Here is a 21,019-nt window from a genome sequence, read left to right on the forward strand (position 1 = left end):
TTCAGGCAGAGCAGATAGAGGGCTCCATGGAGGAATAGGATCTTGGAGTCTTAGTGGACAACCAGGTGAATACAAGCCAGCCGCATGTTCAATTTGCCAAAAAGGTCAATGGCATCCTGGTTTGTACCAAAGCTCGTGCAACCAGGAGGGGCAGGGAGGCGACCATCCCTCTGTGCTGAACGCAAGGTCAGTTTTGGAGGTGCTCAAGAGCTGTGGGGTTGTGGCACTGAGGGACATGGTTTAGTAGGCACGATGGTGACGAGCTGACGGTTGTGCTAGTTGAACACAGCGGTCCTTCCAACCCCGGCTCTGTAGGAAGATTCCACCGCCCGCAGTTCGGACACAGATTGTGGCGGGGCGGGGACAGTGCCAAAGCTTTCGGTTTCGCCTTCCCGCCAACGGGCCCTTTCTGGGCGACGGGAGCCTTTCCCCGAAATCACGTGGTGCAGCGCTTCCTAACGAGAGCCGCCACCGCGCCTGCGCACTGTGCCGCACGGGGCCGGGCGGCCGTCCGGGTGGTCTGCAGTCGGCCGGGCGGGAACGGGGCGGCAGCGCTGAGGGAACCGAGCAAGAAGAGACAGCCCGGGACTGGGAAAACAGCGGCCCTGCCTCGCTTGTGTCTCGCGTATCCTACTTCGTTACACGCTGCTTCTCGAACACACTGCGTTCTGACACGCACCGTCACGCTGCTCCCCTCTCTCCTTAGCGCCACAGGCCGCGCAGCCTTTCCCTAACACATGAGACCCGCGCGCACCCACAGAGCCGCACGCTTCTAGAGGCAACCCAGCTCGCGACCCTCCGCTCCTCCAAAAGGAAAAAGGGCAGGGGGCGGGGCGCCTGGCAGCGCCGCGTGTGCCTATTGGTCCAGGCGGCGTGGGCCGGGCTCCCATTGGCCCCGCGACGAGTCCCCATGGCCGCGTCCGTGCGGGTATTTCTGGGCGCGGGCAAGGGGCGCCAGCGGAGTGCCGGGGCGGCTTGTTCCAGCGGGTGAGTGCGGGCAACGCGGGGATGGGCGAGGGCAGGGCGGGCTTGCACCTCATCTCCCTCAGGGTCAGCTGTGACCCTTGGACTGACCGTCTGCTCCTGCTGCCGCGCTGTAATGGCGGTCACTGTTCAGCATGGCTTCGCTTAGCTTATGGCTCAGCTGTAAGCAACCTGCGTCTGCTGCACAGAGCGCTGCCTTAGCCTGAAGTCTGGGAGTTGGAAGGAAAGTGCGACCTAGGGAGAACAGGAGAAGGCTCCGAGGGGACCTAGGAGCAGCCCGTCAGGCTCTGAAGGGCTGTGAAAAAGAACGGGACGTGCTCTTTAACAGCGTCTGTTATGACAGGACGAGGGAAAGACTTCAAACTAAAAGAGGGGAGAATTAAACTGAATATAAAGAAACAAAACTGCTTCTGACAGGCTCTCAACAATACCAGGCAAAGCATTCGCAGGTAGGGCAACAATCACATACAGGAAGAAGAGTCAAACTCACCCAGCTGGTGAAGGGACTCTGGCAACACGGCACTCCACATGAAGAAGACCAGATCCAAGAGATGCTCTCCCTTCAGTGGCTGGTCTTTATATGAGCTATGGGTGGCTCCACTCTCAGCCCACCCCTTCTGGTCAGCTGGGAATCACAGGTGCAAGCAATTTGTGCTCCTTGGGCAGCCACTGCCCTTCTCCAGGTGCTCCATCACCGCTTCAAGACCTGACCTAACAGCTCCCCTACAAGCAGTAGCAGTGCTGATACTTTCCATGTTGTGAAAATCGTGTATTCAGAGGGAAAAAAAATGCAACTTTTCATAGGGAAGAGTGGTTTAAGTTTTGACTGACTTCTGTCGACGCAACTAGTGTAAGGACGGTCTTAATTTTCAGTTTTTCTAATTAAAAGCAGCACAGAAGAAGTTGAATGATGTTTCAGTTGTTAGTTTGTTCCATTTCATCGAAAAACAGAACATGCTTCTGTTTGCTAGAGCAGTTTTCCTTCAATTTTCCCCTGACCTCCAATTTTACCATTTTAATGAAAACTTGGAATGAGTGACTTTTCACCTGTTCAGCTCTAATGTTATCTTAAGCATTTACACTTACACTGCTTTTATTCCCCGCTTCCCAGGATGACTCAGTGGTACCAGCTACAGCAACTTGACTCCAAGTTTTTGGAGCAAGTTCACCAGCTGTACGATGACAGCTTTCCTATGGAAATCAGGCAGTACCTAGCACAGTGGCTGGAAAACCAGGATTGGTAAGCATAAAATTGACATTTGTTGTTATATGATACTAAACATTCTGGTGCATGGAGAGTGACAGATAGCGGGAAAGTAGCGGGGAAGCAAGCTGCTAGGGACTTAAGGACACCTTTGCTGGTAGGACACTTGGTTAGCTGTGCAGCTGATAGTCTTGAGAAGGGGTGGGAATCTAATCTACGTAGGGGAACCTGACATCTAGAGTAACAAGTATACCATTTACTGTTTTCATCGGTTAATATCAAACAAAAGCAGCTATTTTAAGGCAATCAGTTGCCCTGGAACCCCACGCTCTCACCATTCATCAACTTGGAACTGTCTTCCAAAAGTTCTGTAGAGTGTCGTTTAGCTCTATACCATGTCCATATGCATCAGAGTCACTTCCAGCTTTCTGATATGCATGGAATGGGTCAGTGATGTCACACAACATGTGGCAAGAGTGGCACAGAGGAATAGCAACAGTTCTCTATCAAGGAAAGCAAAGCAGAAGGTGGGAGAAAGAGACTAACATGTTGAAAGCAGCTCTTCCTGCTCACACGTATTACAGCTGGAGCTGGGGATTAATAAAACGTTCTCTGTAGTGCGTTTTGGATGCTGGTTGAAAGTATTTAACGCAAGCATACTTTGAATTTATTCTAGGGAACATGCAGCCAACAACGTATCTTTTGCTACGGTGCTATTCCATGACCTGCTGTCACAGCTTGACGATCAATTTAGCCGATTTTTGATAGAAAACAACTTTTTGCTGCAACACAATATAAGGAAAAGCAAACGTAATCTTCAGGTATGCCCTGGCATATGTTTAAATACCTCCCATACTGCAGTCGGATGTCCCTACGCAGAATATTCTGCCACGAGGGATTTTCCAGAGATTATTTGAGTACCCTAATTTTAAAAGTCAGAATTCAAACGTTAGTCCATTTTTATTTTTGTTTTCAGTTGGCTACAGATACAAAGTTAGTTTCATTAACAGTACAGTTACAGTTTCTGAGAACTCAAGAAACAGAAGTTGTGGTTTGTAAGGTGTTTACTGCATGTATTTGGAGTACGTACAGGAATGCAGTTTTGCTTGCCCCTTTACTTCCCCGAGCAGTTCATTCAGTGTCTTGAGAAGTCTCTGATGCAGAAGAGACACAGGAGAATAAATCCTTACATATAGCTACAGAATCACAATAAATAGCAAGGAATCTGTACTTCTCTACATCATATTATACTAGCAAAAAGAAGGACCCAGCAAGGACTGGGTAGTGGATGGCACTGCGGAATGTATTTGTGGATTTGATTATTTCCCTTGTCCGTACGTTCCCAAGTGCCAACCAACATCCCTCCTTTATCTTCCTGAGCAAGAGCTGTACCTGTGAAGCTAGAACTCCTCTTCAAAAACTGCAGCTATACCTCCAAGGTGTGGAAGTGTGGCTCTTGAGGGAGGACAAAGTATCTCCAGGACTACAGTGTACTATCTTCCTTTTTCCAGTAACATCTCCAGCCCTCTCTCATTGTTAAGTGACGAGTCCCATCAACTCCTTGTACCCTCACAAAACCAAGTAAAATAACAGGTGCAAAAACTACTTCTTAGAGGTTGCAGTCCTTGTGGTCTTGAAGCAAGTTAAAACTCAGGTCTAACCAGACAAATGTTATTTTTGTCAATTGATTTAATGAAATACAAGAGATTACACATATGAAGTTTAACAATAGCCCATATTTAATGCCAGGATAACTTCCAAGAAGACCCGATACACATGGCAATGATCATCCACAACTGTCTGAAAGAGGAGAGGAAAATATTGAACAGTGCACAATTGTCTAATCAGGTAAGTTAGTTTTGAAAAGTCCACTGCAGTTTTGTCTGCCCTTTACTTGGGACACACCAGCTGGTTTGAGTAGCATGAGCTATTCAGAGGCGGAAAGGGCAAGAAAGTAATTTTGATTCTTTGAGTAATGTGCACAACTGGTTTTAATTCTAACTATGGCCTAAGGTGCTCATCAGATTTTATTACATTTTAATCAATAGCATTTGCCTTATTTCTCCAAGAAGATTGCAGCTTTCTTCCTTCTCCGTTTTATTCCTGATTTACTCTTTATTGAGCAGCTGAGCTTTAGTGGGTCTGTGGACTGTCTCACAAAGTGACGCTATTCTTCTTTCCCGGCTACACTCAATATTTAATTTATGTATTTGAAACTGAACCACTGAACCGTAGGCAAAGCATATTCTTCTCCTCATCAGTTCTTTGGCAGCGCATCTGTTTGAGTTTTCCTTTCCAAGAACTGTGTTGCAATTAAAAAAAAATCCACAGTTAAGAAAGCCATGTACTACGTCCAATCTACTATTGAAATAAAGCGATAACTGACTGAGCACATTATGTTCTGAGACAGAAATTCTTCCCTTTACAGCAAACTTTTGATAGTGTTACAGAGAGAATTAAGAGCATTGGAGCACAGGCTTTCAACACTCATCCTAATGCAGCTGTGTCTGAAATTGCTCTCTTAACTATGCAACTTGAGCAAAGCCATTCCCAGATACTTTCCTCAGAGCTGCAATGCAGCTGCCAGATTCTGTGCTGGCTTATAAAAATGAAGCACCCAAAACTTCCTTTTCAGCATTCCAGCTGTTTCTATTCATAATCATTTTAAAAAAAAAAGGAAATAAATCTTCTTCCACATATTGTTGGCACTGTAGGAAACACCATACCCTACCCTCTGATTTCCTGTAATGATTCTTATTTCTCAGAACAAGCCAACTTATAAGCACCGTAAAAAAGAGACACTTCTGTTAGACAATACTCAAATTGCCATCATGGTTCCATTTAAACTTATGTTGGGAACCTTTGCCAGTTTCTAAGTTGCCTGCATTGGCAAAACTATGTTTCTAATACTTATAGTAGTTACACGTGGAACAAAAATCCTGTCTTTGAAACTACTGGAACTCTACCTGAGAGAAGACACGCTATGAGTTTCTGAAATGAAACCTTCCAGTGCTGTGATCTGAAGTTTGCTTTAATGCCTTGTAGGAAATAAACTGCATACTGCATTACCCTGTATGCCAGCCTGTCTTGTTTTTGTGCCTCTTGCTTTCCTCACCAGAACCAGAGTGGATAAATCTAACACTTAAAGGAGATGCGATCCAGGCGTCAGCGTTGCTGTTTTCCTGGAATGTAATTAGAAAATACATGAAGATAAGCAAATAAAACAAAAAAGATTTGTGCAGAGAAGTTTTTTTTATAGCTTATTACTGCTATGACAAAACATGCAACATCTCCACATGCAAGACATTTCTGCACCCTTGCTTTTTCTTCACAAGTCACTTCTATAAAAAAAGTACTATGATTCATCAGAACAAGTAATACCTCAACTAGGCTGTTGGTCAACAAAAGCCAACAACTGACATTAATTAAGAAGTATTTGCTGCTAGTTCAGTCTTGTTTGACTTCTGATTTTGTTCTGCTTCCCTAACTCAGATGGAAGTGGGAGGTGTACAGAACACCATGACTGGGATGCTGGACAAACAGAAGGAGCTCGATGCGAAAGTTAAGGCTGTAAAAAACAGTGTTACAGTAAGTATAGTATGATTCCAGCTGTATTTGAAGTAGTGCTTGTTAAATCGTACGTGTTGAAGAGTTTTCAGTGCATGAAGTATTCTTTAAATAACAAGTGTAAATTAGGCAACTGTTTGGTTTTCTACTCTATTATCAGTCACTGATACATAGCAAATCAGTATTTGTCAATAGCACTGCAGTACGGATTGGGATTTGGCTATTGTGGCCATATCAAATTTATTGTGCTTAAATTTTAGCAAGAAAAACATGTTACCTATATGGAATACTATGTAACCAAAGAAAGATGATAAATTGACATTTCTTTGTTTACTAGAAGATAGAGATTTTTTTTTCTCCTGTTAGCATAGTTAATAAATACAGTCCCAAGAGTAAGCTTTTTTCATGCAATACTCGAGAGTTTGAAGAAAGTTGAAGATGCCATATGCTGTCCCAGATGGTCGCCTAGGTTCTTCTAAGTTCTCTCAACGGGTATGGCCAGGCACTGAGGGCTTTGTGTTTTACTTTGGACAGATTTTTGTTTGCTAAAATGAGAGAGGGAAGGTAACTAGATAGTGGTTAACTTTAGAATATTTCCTCTTACGGAATTCCAAGAAAGGACATTCATCAGTGTAAGTGCTTGTTGGCAGGCAGATCCTGGTCAGACACAGTCTTGCATAATGTAAAATTGAGTAATTGTTCGGTCTTCATTCATGCTTTATAGGATGTAGAACAAGACATCAAGACACTAGAGGATGTGCAAGACGAATATGACTTTAAACATAAAACCTTCCAGAATAGAGGTAATTTACTGAGGACATACCTTATTGCGTGCAGTTCATAAGATAGCAGAGTTTATTCTTACCTCAGGAAACTAAATTTTATATGCAAACTTACTGATCACATCTCTCCTCCATTATTTCTGCTTTATGCTAAAACCTGAATTCCCCAAAATAGATTTTCTTTGTCTGTTCTTACAAGAGCTTTTTTTGCTAACGCAGTGTTCTTTTGTCCTTTACACCCATTTACTTCTAGAAGCAGCAAACCATGCAGATTCTGACCACACTGGGTTCATTTTTGTATATATAGCTCTTTTCCCCTCCTCCCTCCCCCCATTTTATTTCAAAAAAAGCTTTATTTTCCAACACAAATTTACAGTTGATTAGCCCTTAGAAGAGGGTTGTGGTTGGAAAAGGGAGCATCGAGCCCCATTCTTGCTCTTTGTACTTCATGGCAGGCAGAGTTTCCATAAGGCACATGGGTGTTTTTAGCTTAAGGTCAGTGGGCAGTTGAAGTGGTAGTTAGGGCACACTGCATGGGAGGTTTTTTCTCACTCCATCTTTCCTGAAATCACAAGACCTTGTCCTGCTGCAGTTTTCCAACCTCAGATTCACAATTTGGACTTATTTTACAGAGTATGAGCCCAATGGTGCATCACAAGAGGAATGTAAGAAAGAACAGATGAATCTCCAAAAGATGTTTTTCTTACTTGACATCAAGAGAAAGGTAACATCTTAGTTTTCTCACTGGAATGACTTGTCATTCCTATTTAAAAACAAAAAACTCTGCTCACATATGAAGCAACACTTAGTTCTTTCCATCCTTAATAGAAATCTAGAATATTGCTGAGCAGAAATATTTCTCTTCTAGCTGCCTTTATCAAAATCGATCGGGTACAGCTCAGAGAACACCAGGGAAATGTAGTATCAGTTGTCATGCTTTTAAGGGGGAAAAAGAGCAATCAAAGAGTTTGCAGCTATATTTTGTTTAAGCAGATTTACTCGCTGCAGTGCTCAAATTTCCAGCAAACACTAGAGGGTCCCAAGTATACACTTAGGAGGTATGTGGATGAAATGCACCTCTTTAGAAGTCAGTAGTACTAAATTTATGTTGTTTATCCACTTAACCTAGCTAATGCTTTAACTAAGAAGAGGTAGGTAGGTTGAAAGAACTGCTCTATTGATAGAAAGGAACTATTACTTAAAAGTCATTGACAAGTTTTGCAAGGCACAGCATTATACAGAAAAAATAATTATTGATTTAGCTCAAGTATTTTTAATAAACAGGTTACTTCAATATTTCCTTTAGGAAGTGGTGACCAAGATAATACAGCTGTTGAACACCACGGAGCACACACAGAGTGCTCTTATTAATGAGGAGCTGGTGGAGTGGAAACGTAGGCAACAGACTGCATGCATTGGTGGCCCACCCAACGCCTGTCTTGACCAGCTACAGAACTGGTAAGCCTCTAGTCAAGTCAGGCACTCAAAGTATGACAGATCACCAGGCCTGTCAGATATGCCACGTGTGCTGATTATGTTTTCATTCTGCCACAGCTTAACTAAGGGTCATTGATTTTACTATCGCATCTCCAATGAGCAAGCAATGCTACCCCTGCAGTCCTTAGGGACAGTTAACTTGCTGCTGTCTCAGCATTGTTACAACGAAAACGTGCTAAAAATAACAGAACTGTCTAATTGTAGGTTCACCATTGTTGCTGAAAGCCTGCAGCAAGTTCGCCAGCAGCTCAAAAAGCTTGAGGAACTGGAGCAGAAACTTACTTATGACCCTGACCCCATCACAAAAAACAAACAAGTTTTGCAGGACCGAACGCACAGCCTTTTCAAACAGCTTATCCAGAGGTAACAGGCTAGAAAAGCCTTCTTGTGGTTGTGTGAATGAATGGATCTGGAGTCTTCCCTTCTGTTTGCTCAGCGTTTCATGCACGCTAACTTGCATTTTCTGAGGTTTTCCTGAATTTGTCACAAACATTAATTGACTATTTCGAGATTCTCTCCTTTTTTGTTTTTCCAGAGGCTTAGGCTTGTGGAAAGGGTTTGTGGGCTGCCATCATTTAGGTCAGCAGGGGCTTTGCTACAATGTGTATCGATTACAGAATCAAATTCCTAGTCCAGCAATCCATTTCTTGCTTTCAGCTTCAACCCTGCAAATCAGCTCAAGTAAATGGATGTAGGAAAATGGATGCATCCACACCAAGCTGTGCCCAAGATAAATACTAGATTCTTCCTCCTTTTGGCTCTGGCTGCATCTTCCTTGTCTCCAGCAAGAGACAAGGGAGAGCAGCCCTACCTAAGTCCCGCCTCTATGACACAAGTTACTGTAGCTATTACGTGCTACGTGTAGCTTCACAGTCTCATTCTTTAAACATATAGTTGACAATAGTTTGTGCTGCAGAAGATTTGAGAGTAGCAGATACAGAACCGAGGCTTAGATGCAGTATGTAACCCCCTGTAAGGGGACAAAGACCCGTTCACGTGCCTTAACCACTAGTCTATAGTTAGAGAGCATAGGTATTAGTCTTCAGTCTAGTGAAGGTCAACAGGGAAGGGCTGTATTAGTCTAGTTTTCTCACGTGCAAGTGGAGGGAAATGTCTCAACTTGCTAAGATGCCCAGGACCTGCAAATGCAATATACCTGTCTGTACAGCACAGTGCTGCACAAACGGCACTCGTGATAGGAACAGTTTGGAGTGCGTTAGAACAGGTTCGCCTCAGGAGTTTGCTGTGGGGTTAGCTAGCCCTTGCTGAATCCCCAGTCTAGCTGATCTAGCTCTTGGGTGCGTGTTACGGTGCTGTAACACAAGCTGAGAAGTGCAAGTGAAGCCAAATTCCTCACCTGAATTACACAAGTTACCTCCGTATTTACACGCTGTTTGATTTCGGGGAATTTGGAGATGGTATTTGTCCTCCCCAGACAGGGCATGTACTTAGGAAAACAATACCTTATGAAGTCTTAAAATTAACCCCACTGAAGCAAGCAAAGAAACCCACGCACAGAATGAATTAATAGATAAAGCATGCAGTATTCTTGGTAAATCCCCATTCTTTGCAAGTTCTTTCTGTATGTAACTTCATGTTCCTTAAAGAATACATTAACAAATCAAGGCATTCATCTGTTCTTTTCATAGCTCCTTTGTGGTAGAGAGACAGCCTTGCATGCCAACACACCCACAGAGGCCATTAGTCCTGAAGACAGGAGTACAGTTTACTGTGAAGCTGAGGTATGTTTTCTGTTTCTCCTTCTTTTGTGTTAAGCCTTTCATTTGATTGGCTTCCTACAGCTGGGAGGATTGCACATCTTACAGGTAGACCAAGTGCTGAGCTCAGGGGGACAAGGATAGTGTAACATGGCAGCAGCATGTCTTCTAACACATTTAACTTTCAGTTTTTACCCTTGACTGGGGTGGTGATGATGGAGTGCCTGAGAAACACAACCAGCCAGTAGTAGGTCAGGAACATGCAGACTGTTTGATCGTGAATAACTCATTTGCCAATCTATTTTTATCTCTAAATCAGGAGCTGGGATCAGTTGTACAGACACTGCTAATTTATCCTGTCACTTCATCTTCATTAGCTTATACAGAGCAGGCTTGGGGCCAGTACATGATTTTGAGTTCTGCAGCTTAAATATATCTGTGATAAGCGTTTCCTTTATAGTGCTGCTATCTTTTGCAGTGGTAGTCATTTTTATTTCTTTTTCACCCCCCCAGATTGCTGGTGAAATTGCAGGAATTGAACTACAACCTGAAAGTGAAAGTTTTATTTGATAAGTATGTCGCATTCCTTTCCTTCTGTAAGGCAGTGCATGTTTTGACTGCTCAAACCAATTGCTTCTCTTACACAAGAGATTTCACACAAGCATTTTTACCAGTTCTTAATCAACTATTAGAACAACCAGATCTGCCATATACAGAATATTTAGAAGATCTTTAATTTTTCTTTTTTGACAGAGATGTAAATGAAAAGAACTCAGTCAAAGGGTAAGTAGCTTCACAGTTAGATACATTGAAGTTGGGCTCCTATAATAATTTCAGCCCCCTAATTCTTTTCTCTCTTTCTGTAGATTCAGGAAATTTAATATTCTAGGAACAAACACCAAAGTAATGAACATGGAAGAATCTACTAATGGAAGTTTAGCAGCAGAATTCAGGCATTTGGTAGGAGCCTTTCTTTAATTTACACATTTAATTGTGTGAGCAGAGGGTGTGGTAGGAAGCTGACAGTTTGCTTTTCATTGAAACCCTTGTTTACTTGTGTAAAAGAGGAACCATTAATTAACATGATCTTCCTTTTTCAAGATCTTTGGCCTGTTTCAATCGAAATGGTATTGCTTTTGTCATTGAAATAGGGCCAGACAGGCAAAAAAATCTTAGCTGCCATATGTTTCATGCTGTAAGGAGTTGGTTGGAGGAAGAGAAGAAGCCTAGACATAGCATTTTTGCTTTTTCTGAGGAGGACTCAGAGAAAGAAGAGCATGGAGTATTTTAAAGATCTTAGAGACTGGAACAAAAAACTAAGTAATTCCTTTTCAACAAGAAAGTCAGTGTTTTTAGACTATACAACTCTGGATTTACAGAGTGTGACAAGTGAATTAGATTGCTTCTGTCATGGCAACAGGAAAGGAAAAAAAATGCAAGTCCTAAACCAGTTCATGTGGAAGTCTCTTTGTTATCCAGAAGAAACACTACCAGTTTCCTGAACTGGACAACAAATTCTGAGGTTTTGTTTAATAAACCAGTATTTCATCTCATCCTTTCTGATTTCATTCCGCTTCTGAAGTCTCTTATGTAAAAGACATTGCATCCTAATGGTGCAGATGATATTTTCACAAATGAATACTTAATAAAAGACTGGTACCACGAAGGACCAGACAGTAGTGCAGCAAGTTTACATACTGTTAAGGAACTTCAGCATGTAAACATTTGTGTATGCTACTGGCTAAAGTAAGTGACTGACAGATTTTTGTTGTTGTTTTTTTGCAGCAACTGAAAGAACAGAAGAACGCAGGAAACAGAACAAATGAGGTATGCAACAGTGACCTCCTTCACAAAGCTTTAACACAAAGCCAAGAAAACATTCAGATATTTAAGACAATGCTCCATTCAACCCCATTAAAAAAAACACAGGGGAGTCTCACAACCAGTAGAGTTCAGCACTTCCGGGAAGCGATCTGTGTGGGAGATGCTTGCATTTGAGAGCTACTGCCAGAACGATGTCCCTCAGGACTCTCCCTCGTTGGCACTAACTTTAACAGGGCTTCCCAGTAATTGCAGATTTTTCTGTGGCTTCTGAGTAGCAGCCAAAACAGAGATGCTGAGAAAGTACCCATCCTAACACAACATTCAAGGAAATGAGTGTTATCACTTGACTGGGGCCTGTAAACCGTTTCTGAAGTCCAGACAAGGAGCATCCCAGAGCCAGTAACCTTGGGAAAGAGGGTTTTCCCCTATAGAAAATCCAAAGATTTTGATTTTATTTTTTTTTCTTTTCCTTCATCTTCAAAGGGTCCTCTTATTGTAACAGAAGAACTTCACTCTCTGAGTTTTGAGACACAGCTGTGCCAGCCTGGCTTAGTAATAGAGCTAGAGGTAAGACTTAAATACTTAAATGAAGGAAATGGAATTAACTTCCCCTGTGTCACAGCTCTATTTGACAGAATCACCCAACTCTTCCTAGTATATCATACTGAATTTCTCTCCCCTGCGTGTACGTTTCCAATGAAAGAGAAAGCAGGGAGTTAGAATGGAAACAGTTTTGTGAGTCATCTAGTGAAGGACTGCAGCAGAGATACAGAGCACTCTGACGTGTTTCTTTTGTGTCCCTTTCAGACCACATCGCTTCCCATCATTGTCATCTCTAACGTGAGCCAGCTTCCAAGTGGATGGGCTTCTATCTTATGGTTCAACATGCTGTCCTCTGATCCCAAGGTACAGGCAAAACAAAAACACTTCTCCCTTCCTTGCACATAGGAGTAGTCTGCACAGTATCAGAAGTGTAGTTTTCAAGCGTTCAAGCTGGGGTAGAGCTTGAATTTACGCTTACTGACTGTACATTGTATTTTTCCATTCTGTTCTAGAATTTGTCCTTCTTTCTAAACCCACCTTGTGCAAAGTGGTCTAAACTTTCTGAAGTTCTGAGCTGGCAGTTCTCTTCGGTGACAAAAAGAGGACTTAACACAGATCAACTGAACATGCTGGGAGAGAAACTACTTGGTACTGTCTGCCTCTATCCCTAAGCTTTTTGGTTCAGCTGAACAAGCAGGTGGCCTGTTTGAACTGAAGCAAGTTCTATGGGTTTTCTACAATGTATTTCAAGTTTTTTGCAACTTGTCACTCCTTTTCCCGTTAGGCAATATCACACTGTAGCAATGCAGTGTTTTGCAGTTTTCAATACAGTAAGAGTTTGCAAAAGAAGGTCAGCGATGTGAAATCTGTAGCCCTAGCCTTGGAGTTTTGTATACCAGGGTAGCACTAATTAAGGCTGCTTTTCCCTTTTGAAAAACTGCTCAATTTGTTTTTTTGTTTTGTTTTTTTTTGTTTGTTTTTTAATATCTCTAGTAGCTTTAACTTAACATATGCCCCAGCAAGGAATGCTTACTCTGTCTGCCAACACGTAGCTGCAATATTGAAGCTCACAAACTACAGAACTGTTGAAGCATATCAAATAAAGATTCTCCAAAACCAGCATCCTTACTAAGAGTCTGATCAGCCATGGGTTTTGTTTTCTAAATGTGTCAGTTTGCCTGAGAGGCTGGGCATCTGTCACAGCTACTGAGTTTGCATAGGAAACTCAGAATAGAACTGTTTGATTTGGTACGTTCCCCTAATACTTTAGTTTCAGAAAGCCTTAGTAAGGATGGTATTTAAATCTCATTTCTGCACCTAAAAGCAGTTACTTAAAAAAATATTCCAGATTCTAAGTATAGTCTGTAACGGAAAGAAGCAGGTCCCAAATACATTCACTGTCTGCAAAGCTCTAGATACTGTGGTCACAGCACAGGGGTTTCCTTGCAGTTTTGATGCAATTGTGAAACACACTATTAAAATAAGGAGGGGAAACGATTGCAACAGAAACAGGAAGAGTATATTTAGGACAGACCTAGGAGTCATTTTCTGAGACCAAAGCCTACAAGTTTACAAGTAAGCAACTTGGTCTAGAGGGAGGTGTCCCTGCCTATAGCAGGGGGGTTGGAACTACATTATGTTTAAGGTCTCTTCCAATCCAAACCGTTCTATCATTTTATGATTCTAAGACAGAAAAATTCTTGAAGATGTTCTAGAGTCTGCTGAGCTCCTACAAAAAAAGCTTATGGATTGCTGTTTACCTGCTCTGCTGTAGAAGAGATGTGCTCCCATTAGGCAAAGCTCGTGTTGTAATCTGTGGCCTGCTTAAATGCATTCTCATGCAGTGAACTTCAGATAGGAACTTTACAAGTGCTCCCTGTGCTAGCCTATAAAATACAGTAGCCTTCCTTTTATTTTCCTTCTTGGTCCACCACCTCAGAGTTTTAAGTTAGCACTCAGAATTTGCTGCTCTAAGTCATTTCTTGTCCGTAATGTATGGATTGTGACTGAAGTTGATATTTTCTGTTCAGGGCCAACAAGTGGAGGATCTCATGATGGCCTTATTCCTTGGACAAGATTCTGCAAGGTATGAACTCTATTAAGAAGAGAAATTAAGATTTTCTTTGTGTTTGTTCTGTTTCATATTTCTGCCCATCCAAGAATCGGAGCCTTTTCTGTATTCTTAAACGAGCACAGTTGTCTAAGAGTTAAGCAGTGACACCTGTGAGTAATTTGGGCTCAGGCTGCCTTTTCTTTCTCCCTGCCTCTTGCCTTAAGATTCAGCACATGATTCATTTTCAGTATCTCGTGTCCCTTTGAAGTAGAGGTGGGGTGAAGAAGAAAGGGAAGAAACATGCAAGAACAGGAAGGTGATGGCATTGTTTCAAAGAGCTTGCTTCCTCTGCAGTTAACGCTCATGCTTCCCCATCTCTGAATTTCAGGAAAACCTAAATGATAAAAGTTTCCCTTTTTGGCTGTGGATAGAGGGAATCCTGGAACTTATTAAGAAACACCTCTTGTGCCTCTGGAACGACGGGTAAGACCTGAATTAAATTAAAAGTATCAAGTCTCTAACCTCTCACTTCATGGTTGCATTGTGAGGTTGTTTGTGCTGATACTTGGAATGGAATCAAGTATATCTTGTAACCAGAAAATCCTGAAGCAAACAAATTCTAGCAGTGAGGAAGATTTCACTGATACAGCTACTTCAAGCAAAAAACATCAGATGTCCAAGTTGCAGAGGAGGGCTCTGATCATTTAATTTCTCAATTCTGCTTCTGCTATAAGTAGATTCTTCCTACACAACAGAGCCCCTTTTGTGTTTGTCAGGGAAGACTAAAGTACAATAACGTATCATTCATAAAGTGATCACCCACGTTTAAAACAAAAAAAGACTTCCACAGACAATAATAGTGAACCTCCGGTAGGTGGCAGCTGCCAAACACCAAACTTTACCTACCATAGGAGCCAGGGAACTAGTCTTTAATAATAGGACAGAGAGTAGTAAGTCTGAAGTTGAAAATCAGTTCCATTTGCCTTTTTATACTGCGTTATCAAGCCTTGCATTCCAGTACTACCGATTTCAGAAGTAACTTCTGCCAAGAACAGGTTCAGTCACGTTCACAACTGTGCATTTTTAGTTGTCTGTTTGTATTTTTCCATATTTGGAAATCCTATCAAGCAGCTCCCTCACCACAAGGGATCCCACAGGTCTGCAGGACATACAGCAGAATTGCTCTTGCAGCATTCAAGAGCAGATTTCAAATTATAACCACCCAGTTCTAGATGAGTTTGGTCTAAGCCTTCTAAATAATGGCCTTGTTTCACTTCCAAACAGAAAATGAGCAGCTAACAAGAATAGAACACAAGTTCAGGGACTCATTTAACAAATGACTAAGTATTAGGAGAACGCTTGCCTTGCTTCATACTCAGGAATGGGAAGGCAGAAGACAATCATTAACGTGCTTTTAAAGCTAAAACTGCTGTTAGGATCTGAGCAGCACACACAACTTGACTTCTGCTTCCACAGCCTAATTTTCATAGCAAGAGACATCTTCTTTTATGCCAAGCTTAGATAAATGTTTAGATAAGCCACCAGGCAAAAGGAAGAGCAATGAGGGGAGCAGTGCTGATTCATGGCTCCCACCGTGCAGCTCCAGCCTGTCAGTCCCACTGCTGGTTTCCCAGCTGCATACAGGACAAAGCTTTCTAAGGGGCTTTCATAAATACATCGGCTCTTTTAAGTGGAAAAAAGCTTGTTAGTTTCCCTAGTTAGACCAGCACAGCTTAGATTTTATATTGAAAGGTTAACTCTCCTTTTTTTTTTTTTCCCCTCCCAACGTACAGCTGTATCATGGGTTTCATCAGTAAAGACAAAGAACGTGCTTTGTTGAAGGACCAAAGACCAGGAACATTTTTACTGAGATTCAGTGAAAGCAGTAAAGAGGGAGCAATCACCTTTACCTGGGTAGAAGGATCTCAGAATGGTAAGCTGGTAACAGAGAACACCTCTGCCTTAGAAGTATACACTAAGAGTACTAAGTTTTCATGCACTTCTCTTTCACACTGTGAGACAGCACAACACACCACCCTAGCAATTCCACCCTGCCAAACAGCAGGCCACAAGCAGATGGACACCTTATTTGGTCTCTGTAGTGCTAATTTTCAACTAGGTCTATTAAGACTTCCCAGATACAGCTTCTGACCTGAAAGTTTCTAAAGCATGGACCAAACACACTGTCTTCCTGCCTAATTAGGTTCCCTCTTAGCAAGAGATCTTCAGCATGCACGTGTACACATACTCAAAAATAACCTCTGTCTCCTTCCATCTAGCCCCATATCACCTCCATCAGAGATTCCTCTTCCAGGAACTGTTCACTACAGCTGCATTTGCTCCTCTGCACTATTGTTCTCTGTCTCTACTTCACCTTGCATGCAATATGCCTTTCTTTAATTCATTCTCCATCCCATCTGTTCCTTTATTCTCATGTTCTTCCCAAGCGAACTGCATATTCACTTACCTCATTTTCTTCACAGTTCTCTTTCCTCCAGTTTCCAGGAATGGACAGATGAACTACTTGATACCTTAGTTAGCTGTGCTACTTTTTCCTCACCCTCATTCAGGGAAGCCTGGAAACCCTGAAGCTGCAGAAAGATACAATCTCCCTTAATCCTACCAGGCCTCTCCCCCATCATACTGCTTAAATCAACTCTACCTGCCTGGGTGTTGACACTTCACTTGGATGAGCCCAAGGCTGCTTCCAGCTGGAATAGGGAAAGCACTGCACGTGCTTGAATCACCTCTTCATTCTTTCTCATTGCTGTCCTCATACCCAAGCAATCCAAAAACTGAGAAAGAAAAAGTGACAGGATTTGGAGCTTTCAGGAAGGCTTCATACTTCTCTTTTTTTTTTCCCATAAGAGTTCCTCAGCGGCTTTCTAGGATCAAACTTCCTAATAAGCAGTGAAGTTTGAATGTCACTAGCTGACAGAAGGTTGCCAAGGTAGCACAGCTTAAAGCCTTTTGCTCACCTGAGCCCTGTGTTTTTTGGAAACATCTGCAGGTTTTCTGCTAAGTCCTAGAAGAAACTTGGAAACTAACTCTCAGAGTAATTTCTTCTCTCATCTGTAGAGCCCCAGTTCCACTCAGTAGAACCATACACCAAGAAGGAGCTCTCTGCTGTTACTTTCCCTGATATCATTCGCAACTACAAAGTGATGGCGGCTGAAAACATTCCTGAAAATCCACTGAGATTTCTGTACCCAGATATTCCCAAAGACAACGCCTTTGGCAAATATTACTCCAGGCCTAAGGAGGGTAAGTGCTCTAAGTGGCTCATGTTGAGTATTTGTTCTTGAGTTACTTGGACATCGGATCATTTCCATAGCATAGAAAGAAGAGGCAGCAGTGGGACTGAATATCTCAGCAGCCTGATCCATGTTGGAGTGCTGCTCAGCTGAAAGCCGAATACCAGCACCTGCACTTCAGTAGGTTAAGAAAAAGTTGCTAGAGAGGAACTACACTAATCAGCTCAGAACCTGAGAGCATGATTATCTGTGGCCTCTAATGCACTTCTGTGTTTGCCTGTGATATACTTCAAAAGAGTAGGTTCCCACTAACAGCTGGATCCATAATGGTCATATTTACTATTACACTGCACTGATACTGGGGCCAGATGGGGTATGTTGATACAACCACCTGAACCTTTAGGAGAGACTGTTTCCCTGTTTTAATAGTGGAAAAGCAAAAACTGAGCAAGAAATGAAATGAATTAACCGTAGTGCCATAAAATGCACAAGAAAGATCTGTATACTGTTTTGGCCACAAGCTGTACTTGGAACAACAAAGATGGCAGCAGGAAATAAGCTTGCTAGTAAAAAAACAAGCCACTTATTTTTTTTTTTCCTCTTTCCTTGAAGCCCCAGAGCCTATGGATACAGATACTCCCAAGGGAAACGGCTACATCAGGACTGAGCTCATCTCTGTATCTGAAGTGTAAGTTCTCATATAAATGCTGTTTTTTCTAAGAACTAAGCATGATTTTTTCAGCTGTAGTTCATCAATGTACATAACATTCAAATTGCAGTTGGCACTAACAAATCTTTCCTCTCTTTGAGGATATGATCAGCTCACGTTTATATACTGTTATCGCTAAAGCAATTAAAATTTTAAAGTAAAAATACATTAAAAAAACAAACAAAAACAGTCCAAGGCAAAACATTCACAGGTAAACCAGTGATCACATACAGAAAGAAGACTGACTCACCCAGCTGATGAAGGGGCTCTCTGGCAACGCAGCACTCCCCCATGAAACAGCCTAGGTTCAAGAAATACGCTCTCTGCAGTGGCTGGCCTTTAGATGAGCCATGGGTGGCTCCACTCTCAGCCCACCCCTTCTGGTCAGCTGAGGATCACAGGTGCAAACAATCTGTGTTCCCTGGGCAGACGCAGCCCTTCTCCAGGTGCTCCATCACCACACTTCAAGCCCTGACCTAACAGCTCCCCTACAGTTAATGGAACTTGAGGATTCTGAGGCAGACATGGTAGCACAACTACGCCTCAGTTCTTTAGCGAAGGTTTCTTTCTCTTCTTTTTCTATTAGCCACCCATCCAGGCTCCAATCTCCAGAAAATCTGCTGCCCATGTCTCCTGAAGAGTTTGATGAGGTGTCTCGGATGGTGGACCCAGCAGAGATTGACACAGTGGTACGTATCACAAAGCATCTATTTGCAGGAGAATTGGGCTAAATTTCCATTTCTCCTTTTTTTTCCCCCATTCAAACGTACATTGGACACTTAGTACAAGCTAACAATTCAAAATGTTTCACTTCGAAGGTATAAGGGAAGCTGGGAATCCATATTTAAACTTGGATTGCTGTGAGTTGATCTTTCCAGTTTTTTGTGGAGATAGGAGTGAAGAACAGTGCAGCTTCCACAGTGTTCCCCCTCCTCCTTACGGGGAGATAGAAAAGGAGGAAGGAATAATGCTATTATCTTTTGTGTGGTGCTTGGGGAAGGGAGAAAAGCTAGAGAAAACATGCAACTTGGAGGCACTGCTGCACCAGTGCCTGTGGGGTAGTGCCTGCTAATGGACCAATATTATACATATATATTATATAACAGACCTTTGTGGCACTTCAGGAAAAAAATTAACAACAAATTGAAGCACGGCTCCAGCCCCACAGTAATTTGAGCACCAGATTCACATCTTTATAAATGCGAGGATGACTTTGTTGTAAGCAAACAAGGCAGAGTGTTGAGACCTCACTCTACTTGCTTATTTGACCTGTACTTTTCTTTTTGCAGATGTGCTCAGCATACACAACGTAAAGTTAGATCTTTTTACTGCACCACTAGCACAGCCCATCAGCTTCTGCATCCTGCTCTACAGTTGGGCTTCAATTCTTTGGGAAGGCTATACATAATTCAAAGCACATCAGTTTCTCAACCTGAAAGTCCAGTAGAAATTTCTAACTAGGGGGGAATATAAGCAGCATTTGAATAGCCCCTGTACGTGCACTTCTTTATTTAAGATTGCATTAAACCGTTTGCTATTGACAAGATGCTATAGCAGAGTGCAGGAAGAAAGGAGAACAGGAACAAGGGGCCCTCAGCAAGAGCGAGGGGAGAAACAAACATACACCTAAGTGTTTTAGTGGAATGGAACAGCTGAAGTAGCTGGCTGTACATAAAATGCTTCAAAGGAAAGCTCGTTCTGTTGCAGAGGTTCTGTTCAGAAAGCCTTTACCTGCTGAGCAATTGCTTCTGAAAAACTTTGCATTTTCTTCTGCATCACAGAAAAAAGAGCAGATGAACACTGCAGGTATACACCACAGCAAATCCACGTGCTGCTGCAGTTTGTTCTGGCTTTCTTTGATACAGCCATAGCATGCTGCTCTGCAGAAGAACATAACCAAAAAACATAATATGCATTTCATTTTTGCTTACTTTCATGTTAAAGTCTTCTTGGGTAGAATGCTTTGCATGATCTTTGACGTTAAGAGCACTTCTTAACTAGTTAATACCTCATGTTAAGAGGCAAGGTAGTCTTTAGCAGTAGGTCTCTTGGACTAAGGGCATATATTAGTCCAGACTGCTAATTAGCACTCAGCTGATCAGAAGGGCTCTCAGAACACTGATGCTGGATCCCACACTGGGGATCCTACTGCAGCTTCTGAGCCTGATGCCGTCCACTGCCACTGCCTGGGAGATCAGGACTGCAGTGCTACTTGGCTGCCATTCAGATATGCCAAATAGATCCACTGATGGTTAAATAAATAAACAGTTCAATTTAGTGCTCTGCCCCGGAAGATCGATGCAGCCCCTGCGAAAGCTTGAGGGAAGTAAAATATAAAGGACCTAGCAAAGTGTTCCTACACTTTCTTATTTTTTTGTGCCAAACAGCTGAGGTTAACAAAGAATCACAACAACTGGTGACCTTACATTTTCATGTTAGCATGAATAACTGAACTCTAAAATTTTGGTGAAACAAAACCAGACACTTGATTCTTGACCTACACCTTTTACCCATGTTTTATGTGCAAGTTTGTTTTCATTACTTTTAAACTACAACTTGAGCAGCCAAGATCAAGTTTTCTTACGAAATTTAAAGCAGTGGCCATATGTCAGCTTTGCCTCTATGTGGCCAGTAGTCCCAAAAGCATTATTGTTCTTTTCAATTCCCACTATAATCCCCACTGTAAGGGACTGTTTTTTTGCTGTTTTAAATAAATGGAACTGTCTACTGACACTTGTCCTTTGTGTGTTTGTGTTATTTCTTTCATGAATATAACGCATGTGTAACTGGTTAATTATTCACTGAGCAGATACAATCCTGGTGCTTAAAGCAACATATGTGGTTTTAATCTAATGCATTGCTACAGGTCAGTCTACATTAGAGT

General features: G+C 42.2%; 1 protein-coding gene across 1 annotated transcript; it reads left to right on the forward strand.

Moving 5' to 3' along the window:
- The first annotated feature begins 496 nt into the window (after positions 1 to 496).
- On the forward strand, positions 497 to 20,868 carry STAT1 (signal transducer and activator of transcription 1). The gene is made up of 24 exons (XM_003207430.5): positions 497 to 987; positions 2,096 to 2,224; positions 2,865 to 3,009; positions 3,938 to 4,036; positions 5,681 to 5,776; positions 6,480 to 6,558; positions 7,170 to 7,261; positions 7,844 to 7,995; positions 8,239 to 8,397; positions 9,684 to 9,776; positions 10,266 to 10,325; positions 10,506 to 10,535; positions 10,619 to 10,712; positions 11,538 to 11,579; positions 12,060 to 12,143; positions 12,384 to 12,482; positions 12,632 to 12,767; positions 14,150 to 14,205; positions 14,561 to 14,655; positions 15,966 to 16,105; positions 17,251 to 17,436; positions 18,039 to 18,114; positions 18,722 to 18,824; positions 19,425 to 20,868. The coding sequence occupies exons 1-24, from the start codon at positions 911 to 913 to the stop codon at positions 19,446 to 19,448; spliced, it is 2,346 nt and encodes a 781-aa protein (XP_003207478.1). The 5' UTR covers positions 497 to 910; the 3' UTR covers positions 19,449 to 20,868.
- The last annotated feature ends 151 nt before the right edge of the window (positions 20,869 to 21,019 follow it).

Source organism: Meleagris gallopavo, chromosome 7, assembly GCF_905368555.1.
Source record: "Meleagris gallopavo chromosome 7, MGAL_WU_HG_1.1, whole genome shotgun sequence".
NCBI classification, from domain to species: domain Eukaryota; kingdom Metazoa; phylum Chordata; class Aves; order Galliformes; family Phasianidae; genus Meleagris; species Meleagris gallopavo.